The 10076-nt window shown below is 33.8% G+C and overlaps 2 protein-coding genes across 12 annotated transcripts; both read left to right on the top strand.

Moving 5' to 3' along the window:
- The first annotated feature begins 854 nt into the window (after nucleotides 1-854).
- Nucleotides 855-6002, top strand: LOC126698535 (thioredoxin-like fold domain-containing protein MRL7, chloroplastic). Of its 11 annotated transcripts, none has more exons than XM_050395839.1 (7): nucleotides 916-989; nucleotides 2090-2181; nucleotides 2461-3565; nucleotides 4201-4285; nucleotides 4638-4749; nucleotides 4873-4987; nucleotides 5768-6002. In XM_050395839.1, exons 3-6 carry the CDS (start codon nucleotides 2748-2750, stop codon nucleotides 4965-4967), a joined length of 1110 nt encoding a protein of 369 aa, XP_050251796.1. In that variant the 5' UTR covers nucleotides 916-989; nucleotides 2090-2181; nucleotides 2461-2747; the 3' UTR covers nucleotides 4968-4987; nucleotides 5768-6002. The 11 variants fall into 11 exon arrangements, 6 of the variants coding, with proteins under 6 accessions (XP_050251793.1, XP_050251796.1, XP_050251795.1 ...); XM_050395838.1 differs by having other exon boundaries at nucleotides 5522-5846; XM_050395840.1 differs by having other exon boundaries at nucleotides 5468-5846.
- Nucleotides 6003-7402: 1400 nt separating this feature from the next.
- LOC126700208 (uncharacterized) lies at nucleotides 7403-8524 on the top strand. The gene has a single exon (XM_050398236.1). The coding sequence runs from the start codon at nucleotides 7719-7721 to the stop codon at nucleotides 8268-8270; it is 552 nt and encodes a 183-aa protein (XP_050254193.1). The 5' UTR covers nucleotides 7403-7718; the 3' UTR covers nucleotides 8271-8524.
- The last annotated feature ends 1552 nt before the right edge of the window (nucleotides 8525-10076 follow it).

The raw sequence follows: 10076 nt of genomic DNA, 5'->3' as shown, positions 1-10076 counted from the left end.
GGGACTAGACACTACTGTGGGACCCGTTTATGCTGAAAATTTATGAAAATTACCACTGACTATTCATAACCCATAACTTGAAAACATGTTGGTGCTATTTCTGAATTAGCTCACCCATTTCTCAAAATAGTGAGATTTGTTAATTGAGTGAACTGCTTGAATAATCATCCAAATAATGTCACTACCCATGGCCCCACCAATTTTGGGTTATGAGTTAACAAAACTCAAATTTGTTAACTCAGTTCACCAAAATCCAAACAAGGCCTAAGCAGTTGCCTTGTCTGAAACTTTGAATGCATATTTTCTTTCAAACTTTGTTTGAATGGGCAAATGCTTTAGGCATTGTTACTTTTTTGTCTCTGCCTGACATGCTTAATTTTTGTACTTTTATTGTTGTTTAGTAGTTTCATTTTCTTTGTTGCCTCTTAGCACACTACCTATGTGCCTTGTATTTACATTTTTGTCTATATGTCTATTTTCAATGAAGTTTATTACTTATCAAAAAAATGATTTTGCTTTTAGCAATTGCTTAATAAAATAGTTCTATTGAAACAATGTCTAATATTTATTTTCCTTTTCTCAATGTCTCCAAATAACTCTGGTATCTTCTATCAATTAAAGTCAACTGTGATAGAATTGTAATATTTTTTATTATAAACATTTTATTATAATTTTATTCACGTTTAAGGCCTCAAAATTAGGATTTAAAAATTTTAAGGTTTATACGAAGCATGTAATAAAAAAAATCAAAAAGTCTAAAATGTAAATACTCTCTTCTAAAAAAAAAAAAAAAAAAAAAAGAAGTAAATTACTCTAAATATTACTAATAGTTTATTTAGATGGACAAATAGGTCATTATACACGCTAACCGTTTATGACCCGACCCAAACCCTCGTCCACCCGTGTTCCTTTGCTATCCATTCACTGCCACAAAAGCTTCGCCATTTCCAACTGTCTCCACTGTTAAACCCTTTTCCCTGCAATCACAGGTATTTATAATTTGGGTTCCTTTACTTTCTTCTTCTTTCTCAGCTACCAAACAGAATTTAGTTTTATTTTGTATATTTCAAGTTTTCTTTGTGTGTGCGTTAAAGCGGTTTTGGAAAGCACTGCAGAAACCAGAAAGATAGATAAATGATAAATCACTCTTCTTATGCATTTAGCGTGTGTGTGTGTGTGTTTTTTAATTAATTTTTTTTAAATTTTTTATGATTATTGTTTTGTGCTTTTTATTGTCACTTTGTTTAAGTGTGTTTTAGCAGTTCTAGTTTAAATTAATAAGGTTGCAATGTTTGATACTTTGATTATGTTTTTTGTGTTATTCAATTTGACACAAGTTGTCAAGACATTATGGGATGGCTTTCCTATTCTAGATGATAACTTTATACTTGCAATAGGTAGGCTTAACTACACTGTTGGTCCTTTTAAGTTCACTTTTAATCCCTTATATTATATGTGACCAAATTAAAAACCGACACGTCATTACCTCATAGGGACTAAAAGTGACAACATTATGTTTGTTAGGGACTAAAAAAACAATGACTTTAAACTCCAGGGACTAAAATTGCTCATGAGCTAAATTATAGAGATCAATAGTGTATTTTGGCTTTAATGTTTCTTGGTATGTATCAACTACCATTTTTGGTGTTCATTGGGTTAACTTGGTACCACCTCAAAACCCTACACTTGGTCTTCACCAGAATTGCTGTGATGTAGCAAACATCATATGAGAAAGAAAGCTAACAATAATAATACCATGTAGAAAAGCAAACTCAATTTAAGTAATGAACTAAAAGTAATGGTGAATATAGTGCTGCCCTTTTGAAATCATGAGGTGATGTTCATTTTTGTAGTGTGAATTTGGAAAATCAATGGTGAGAAGAGGAAATTGTGGTTTCGGATAAATCCACTGATTGGTTCTTTATCACTCTTTTACATATGGAATATAAGTTATCGTTACAATGGCTTGGACCAACCTGTGATAGTGTTGGTTCTTATATCCTTTTATTGCCATTTTCGTTTAATAATTGCAGATTTAATTGGTTCCTGTTTGTTTTTTGTGTATGTGCATTCTCATGTGATGTTATAGGAAGTGTAACTTATTTGGAAATTAGGACTGCTATTTGCAACCCAGCATATTCCAGGCCTTACTACTTTCCCTTCCGGTGAAGTTTAATGCTGGTAGTGCCATAAATTCGATAATGTTTGGGTTTGTTCTTAAATTTATATCATCTAGTGACCTTTTATACATGCCAAATTCTCCTTAATTTAGAAATGGCTGACGAAATAATTGTCACATTGAGTTTATAAATCTATTGGAAGGTGCCGGAAATGAGTTGCTATTTTGTTGATGAATTTGGAGATTAAAATATATGAACACGCTCGGGAAAAAATATATAAAAGAAACAGCTTGAAGATTATTCTAGTTAGTATTTGTCTGATTATTTAAATTTTTAATAGGCAACGGCTGAAGTGGGTAAGTGTCAAGCTGAGGTGGAGAATTGAATGGGTTTTATTTCTTTAGACTGATTTTATTGGGCATCCTTGGTTTCCAGCAGTGAAATAGTAAACCCTAAAAGACAAATGTCAAAGTGGATAAGTTCTACAGGTTTTTCTTACTTCTAAACATAGACCCTTCCATCTTTTTCCATTCATTGCTACAAAGGTATAAGTCTATCGCCTAACCTAACTTTGCTTTCGATTGCCAATACTGAATTCTGACCTATATCCTAGTGGGATTGAAGTAAATGATGTTCCTTCAAATTTCTAGCATGGCAAAATCCTTCTTGCCTTTCTCTATGGAAAATGTTGATCCTAATTTACACCCTTTTATGTCATTTTCTTTTCAAAATCCTACATCTAACCCTACCTGTAGTGTTAGTTCCCATTCATGCTTGATCTTGTCCTCCCCTGTACAGAGCAGCCGTGATTTAAAATCTCTTCATTGCTCTGCTGTTTCAAGGAAGTCTAATTCAACATCTGACCCTGAACCTAGCTCCAACTCTAAAGCTAAACCTAAGAAAAGAAATTGCCGCCCGAAAACTGAAGTTCCCCAAAAGGATGATGAAAATCAGGTCTTTCCAGAAACCATTCCAAGGAAGCCAAGGCGTGGCCGTAGGAGTGAAGCAGTTGCAGTCGAAGATTTTATTCGTGGCTCACTTGAAAAGACATTTGCATCAATTCAACAGCAGAATTCAGAAATTTTGGAGAATAAAGAAAATGTAATGAAGGATAGAGCTGATGAAGAGATTGATACTGACAGCCATGAAGATGAGAATGATATAAATGAGAATGAGGATGATGGTGGTGGAAGAGGAAAGAAGATGGTGGTTGAGGAAGAAAGTCCAGATTGGCCACTTGATGCTGATGTGGGATGGGGAATTAGAGCATCAGAGTATTTTGAGAAGCACCCAATCAAGAATGTTGTGGGGGAAGATGGTGTTGAAATTGACTGGGAAGGAGAGATTGATGATAACTGGGTAAAGGAGATCAATTGTCTGGAGTGGGAGAGCTTTGCTTTTCATCCGAGCCCACTGATTGTTTTTGTTTTTGAAAGATACAACAGGTAAGTCTATTGAAAATATTTCTTTTGCTTGAACTAGTAGTGTTATCTATCTTAATTTAGGAGGAAAAGGATTTTCCTGTATAGAACTTTCATACTGCATTCCTGTATTGTGATATGTGGTTGTTTGCATGTGTTTTATTGCATCATTCATTATAGTGTAATGAGAGAGGGATTTGGATAAGGTTTTTTGGTTTAGTGCAATATGCATATGCCAATACATCCATCTATGTGGCAAAATTCTGTGGGTTTTTTATTGTTTTTCTTTCTTTATTTCTTGATAAGTAATTTTCTGTGGTTTTATCAGAAGACAGCAGGTAAAAATGTGGTTTTTATTTGATATTTCAAGCAAAATGTTGATCGAGAAAGTTACACATATATAGTGTCAATTTGGAACAGCTTATTTTTTTAGCTTTTCTGAACATGGGTTGTTTGAAAAAACTGTACATAACAAAAGGTGAGATGTTTGTTTAGTTAGTAGAAAAATACTATATGCATATACACATATTGAGCACCTTAGATTTAGGTAAAATAAATATGATTCCTCCCCCCCACCCCCTTCTGTTTCTGCCTGTTTCAGTGTCTGTCATTTCAATTTAATCATTATCATTGTTCACATTTTATCATTCTGTTCAAAGGGCAACTGATAACTGGAAGGCTTTGAAAGAGCTAGAAAAGGCGCTGAAGGTTTATTGGAGCGCTAAAGATAAATTGCCTCCTCGGGTATTAAACTTTTTGTTTGTCCTTTCGAATTTTTTTGAAGTTACACTCTGTTTCATTTTATGTGATCTGTGGATAAGCATTGTGATATATACTTATTGACCCTCCTTTGGTTGCTGAGAAATGAACTTAGAATACAAATAAAGAGCATTGGATTTTCTAACGTTGCCCTTAAAAATTAATGTCAAGTGAATCAATCCACAGTGTTTCTATGGGCCCTGAGTACTGAAATTTTAAAATTCAAAAATTTTAGTTTGTATTCTTTCCTACATTTTCCGGCAACCAGTTTGAGTTTCCTTAAAATGTTTTCCATGTGTATTCAATGATGATAATGCTCTTGATTTCCTGATAACAGTCAGTTAAGATAGACATCAATATCGAGAGAGATTTGGCATATGCACTTAAAATTAGAGAATGCCCAGCAATTTTATTCTTAAGGGGAAACAGGATCTTGTACAGGGAAAATGGTGAGATTTAGTTCTGCTCTTTGTAATTTTGAGAAGCATGGTTTTGTTCAGATGCTACCAAAAACAATGGTGCAGTTGAAGTTGTGTTCTGGCCATAATACAATATTATATGTGTCTTTGCAGAGATTCGGACAGCAGATGAGTTGGTCCACATGATTGCACATTTCTACTATAATGCAAAGAGGCCTTCATGGATTGATGTTGCAGCTTTGTCTTGACCCTACTCATATTATCATAGGTACTTTATTCAAACCTAGTACAGATATATTTATCTCTTGCATTTTCATCATTGTTTTTAACCTCTGCCTTTACGACTTTTTGGTTCCTCATAATATTACATTTTATTTATCGGTCAGTCATCAATGCTGGCATAAATCCTTGAAATGCAGGTGATATGGAACATAATCGAGAGCAAGTTTAATTGGCAGGTTAAATCTGTTTGTCTGGGAAATAGCTCCTATGAATTACGCCAATCCCTGATTTTGAATCGTTATTGAGTGAAAGTTCCAGGGCAATCTGAATAAGCCAAGACAAATTAAATTAACCTGTCTCCTTTGTTCATGTGCCCCATCTGTTTGATTAGAATGATATGAAACACAGAGGGTTGATAGCAATGGAAAAAATCATAGACAATTTAATTAGTCCCATGATATCAAAAGTTAATGTATTTTCAGTTTTATGCCATCTTCTAACTCATCAAACTTTGTTCTTGCAATAGATGTTTTAGCGCTGTACTGATGATTTCTTTCTGGTGATCTGGCTTTAAATCTAGAGCATGGGCCCAACCAACAAAGGATTAAAAAAAATGCTACTACTAGGGTATTATATTAGATGAGAAAGGGTTCATGGAAAAGAAGAATTGTGTTGAACATTTATTGCATGCAACTGATTTGTCACAATAGGCAGACCATGTACTTGACTGCATGTGGATCTCATTTGCTATGAGATATTAGTTACATTCAATGGATGTGTAAAAATAATTTCTGCAAGAGACTTAACAGAAATTATTTTGTTGAAGGTTGGAGGAACTGGGGTTTGTACTATGTACCACATTGTACTGTTTTGTTGATGGTAAAGCAGGCTAATAACGTTGAGTAGGCTAGAGCCTGAAATGTTTATCAAGAAGGTTCCTATTATTATGATGTTTAGGGAGCCAAGATTACTTTTGTTAAACCCAAATTTTCAGGGTGTTTAATATTTTGTTTTAGGGTAAACAAAACAGATTAGTTCAAAAATAATTATGTGTGTGTGTATATTTGCAAGTCAGGGTGTTCATATGAACACTAAGGTTAACGCAAATCGCCCTTGACTAGGGTTAAGGTGGCCATACCCAAAACCCACTCTTGTTTTATATTTTGGTGCTAAAAAAATTGTTTCACTTCACGCAATAATTCAAAAAACTTATTAATTTGGTCTTTGAACATTTGGGACAAATTTTGATTAAGTGATTTAAGTATTAATTGTGTTAATTGTGCCCATTTTCTAATTATATATCAGTTCCATTCCTAAACTACTGATTAGGCTAAAGTGATGGTCCAATAATAATGGCATCCCTTGTGGTATCACATGTATATAGTTTGAACCCTGTCTCCCGTTCTCTCACTCTACTTAAACTATTTATTATGTCAAATTTGCCTCACAATTTCTAAAATCAAGTTAATTTTAATTAAGATAGTCCTTTTTAAAATTTTAATGGAGAGTAGACGTACTAAAAACTGAAATATGACTTGATCTTGAGATTTGAATGACAAAATTGACCGATGACTAGTTAGAATTAGAGGAGCCAAATTGAACTTTGCTCAATAATTCGACTAAATTAATAATTTAATATTGAGAAATGGGAATTATTCTATTATGCTTTACTTGCCAAATTATGGATAATCCATATATACACTGATACACATTACCTTAATTGAACAATTAATGGACTCAAGAATATTATCTCAAATGATAAGAAAATCTATCATAAACCTTCATATTTGCTTGATTGAAAAATAAATCTAAAATATTATTGACACATCCAATTTCATACCAAATATCACTACTTGTTGAAGTTATCAATTGTAAGTTATTAATAAAAATGTGGTGGATAAAAAGTATTCATTACTCACAATCAGCTACTAAAACATATTGTAAAATTGGATGTTTTACTAGATTTATTCAAAATAAATGTAGTTACGTTAAAAGTTTGTAAGTCAAAGTCATGAAAAAAGAAAAAAGAAGTTTAGTTTCATGACCAATGACCAATTAAGCAATCCGGGTGAGGCTTTTGATCAACAAGTTGATGCGATGATTCTAGTATTTTTTGTGGTATTGTCCAAATCATAGACATAGAAAGGTGTTGCAAATCGCAATTCCACCTAAACCACATCATCTATTATTAGTGTCGAAGAAGCAATCCAATCGTGGTGGAATCTAAAGCCTTTTCAAAAACCAATAACTTGTACGACATTCCAAAATCTTAAAATGGGAATAAAAAAAGAAGAAGAAGGTGTGATGAACAACTTCCTTGTTAAGAAAGTAATGTAATTTTGTCATTTCGTCTCTCCTTGGTATTTATGTAATAATTTACACATTCTAGGGTAAATATTTAACACCACTCCTATAAATATAGACACGCCAACCTTTCTCGAGTCTCTTCAGTACTCCAATTCATTCTCTCTCTCTCTCTCTCTCTCTCTCTCTCTCTCTCTCTCTCTCTCTCTCTCTCTCGTCAAGCCTCTCCCATTCTCTCTCTAGAATAGCTAGTTTTCGCCCACAATTTATTCATTTATTTTACCAACTTTTTTTTTTAATCTTTTATTTTGGGAAAAAAATAAAATCAAATTGGATCAATTTTTTTATCCAATAAAGTAAAATTACCATTTCCTCAACAAAAAAAAAAAAATTTCTAACAAATATTGCTCTTATTTCATTTTCTAATTTTTTTTTTTTTTTTAAGGAGTGGGTGATAGTGCTAAAATAAAGTCATGAATACCAAATCGATGCGCCTTCCACCTCGTCGACTATTGACACCCAATGTTACAACCAAAGCTAAAGCCACAGCCATACCCACAGCCACAGCCACAGTCACAGCCGCAGTCGCAGCCACAACAAACAACAACAAGCGCAAAGAGAGGGAAAAAGAGGGTATCAATGCTACAATTACCAAAATACCGAAGCCAGCTAAGGCTACAACAACAGCTCGAGCTGGTGGGATAGGCTCTGCCGAGCTGGTATTTTCGTCCAATAAAATATTAGCGGGTTACTTAGCCCACGAGTTTCTCACTAGAGGAACCCTTTTTGGTCAACAGTGGGATCCAACTTCTTCTACAGCAAATCAAAACGAGGCCGTTTCGGTGTCATCAAAGAAAGCTGAAAAAGAAAAGAAGAAGCCAAGTGGCGAAGCTGAAGGACAGGTGGAAGAAGATCAGCAACAAAGGTACGTGGAATTAGCAAATTTGCTGAAAACTGGTGGGGCCCACTTTCCTGGCATTGTAAACCCAACCCAGCTCACCCACTTCTTACACAAGAAGATGTGATTTCCTATTGGGTTTTCTTCCTTTCGTTATAATTTTTAAAAAAATATTTCAAAACTTGTTGTAAATTTTGTAATGCGTGGTGGGCAATTGAAACCATTGAATTTGCCTACCCATTTCAAACGCAAAGGCACAAAAGTTACAAAACCCCCATCCCTAACTTTTATTTAAAATTGTACCCCTTTTTCTCAGCCCAAATAGATCTCTCTTGAAAATCAAAAAATTTACTAGTCGCATGTTTTTTTTATGTATTTATTCATGTGGTAAACCCTTAATTTTTTGAGATATATAGTCAACTCAAAAAAACTTTAGATCAAGACTTGGTTGTTATGACTTATAGGCATGCTTGCATTTATGTAGTCGATCCTAATTAATTTGTTGAGGATCTATAATTGGCCTCAAAAAAATATTTGGGACCAAGCTTATTGTGATGGGATGCATGTTTTTGATCTACATTTGAATCCAATATGTGAATTTGAATATGAGATTCCAAGCATGAAAGGAAATGGGTGGATTCTAGGAACAATTTATTTTAGATCTGGATGAGAATTTGTAGGGGTTAATAATAATGTTACCTAATAAGTTTGTGCAATTATAATATCGCCTACTTAAACTTTGGTCAAAGGACGTCTCTTGTTCTATTAACATGGATTATTTTAGAAATTTTTTTATGAAACTATATCGTCTTCAGTATTCAATACACACAAGTTGTTACCAGATTCTTCTTTAAAAAAATTATTACTAGATTATCGAATTATTAAGAAAAAATATTTTTTCCAGATTACATTTATTACAGTGGATTTTGTTTTTGTTTTTGGTTATAATATGTAACTAAACAAGGAAAATTATTTACTTTTTCCAGCTCTCTATTTATTTCTTCATTTTATTAAACAGCAATGCTATAGACACGGGCATGCCCTATTTCACATCCTACTGAGTTGTTAGTTTTTGTGGGAGCAACATCACTTTCACATTGGGCTATTTGTGACACTCAACTTATTATGCACCAATTACAATTTTTGACACATTATTTGTGTATGAAATTAGGTGTGTCTATAAACTTACTGATCATCAAAATATATATATATTTTTTAAGTTTTAATCTTTATAAGCTTCTCTCTCTCTCCCTTCACCCCACATTTCCTCTACTTTCACCGCACTTCACTACAACCCACTCCCTCCATTGCTACTAAAAATCCAAGATTCTTAACCCAAAGATGCGAAACACATTTCCAAATTAACTACCCCTAACAAAACCCACTCCATCACCTATGCTAAACTCAACTACTATGTGTGATGACTGACAATCACCCATCTAAAAAACTTATAACTAAATCCCTGACTAAAATTTGTGATGGTTGATGATCACCCGTAGTAATAGGAGGGACAAACACTAAGTAGAGAAGAAGGAAGAAGTAGAGAGGGGGATCAAATGAAAAATGAATAAAGGGGAGGCGATGAAGATGATCGTTGATGATCGCGTTGACAATGACCCTAGCAATTACAGAAGGAGACAAACTATGAGTGTCATGATCATGTTGGAGAGAGAGAGAGCAATTTCGGGATCCAATGGTAGAACGAATAAAATAATAATTTGTCTAAACTATAGTGCCAATTAATTTTGACCAAGTATTATAACTAACATGTATTTTGGTTAGTGTCTTCTCCAATGTGGTTTTTTTTGGAGGGGGGTGGGGGTGGGGGTGGGTTAATGAAAATTTTAACAAGACTAGTCATTTGGCTAAGCCAATATTAATTCCCTTAGGAGTGAGAGGAGTGTTCAAAAAACATAAATGTCGAAACCATCTA

The sequence above is a fragment of the Quercus robur genome, chromosome 9 (genome assembly GCF_932294415.1).
Source record: "Quercus robur chromosome 9, dhQueRobu3.1, whole genome shotgun sequence".
Taxonomy (NCBI): domain Eukaryota; kingdom Viridiplantae; phylum Streptophyta; class Magnoliopsida; order Fagales; family Fagaceae; genus Quercus; species Quercus robur.
The sequence above is the reverse complement of the archived record's forward strand: the minus strand, read 5'-3'. Positions and strand labels throughout refer to the sequence as shown.

What these genes read in the sequence shown, in the direction of transcription:
- LOC126698535 (XM_050395839.1), top strand. Translation starts at nt 2,748, where the DNA reads ATGATGTTCCTTCAAATTTCTAGCATGGCAAAATCCTTCTTGCCTTTC. An exon ending in GTTTTTGAAAGATACAACAG is followed by an intron (nt 3,566 to 4,200) that starts GTAAGTCTATTG and finishes TTCTGTTCAAAG; the next exon opens with GGCAACTGATAACTGGAAGG. An exon ending in GATCTTGTACAGGGAAAATG is followed by an intron (nt 4,750 to 4,872) that starts GTGAGATTTAGT and finishes GTGTCTTTGCAG; the next exon opens with AGATTCGGACAGCAGATGAG.
- LOC126700208 (XM_050398236.1), top strand. Translation starts at nt 7,719, where the DNA reads ATGAATACCAAATCGATGCGCCTTCCACCTCGTCGACTATTGACACCC.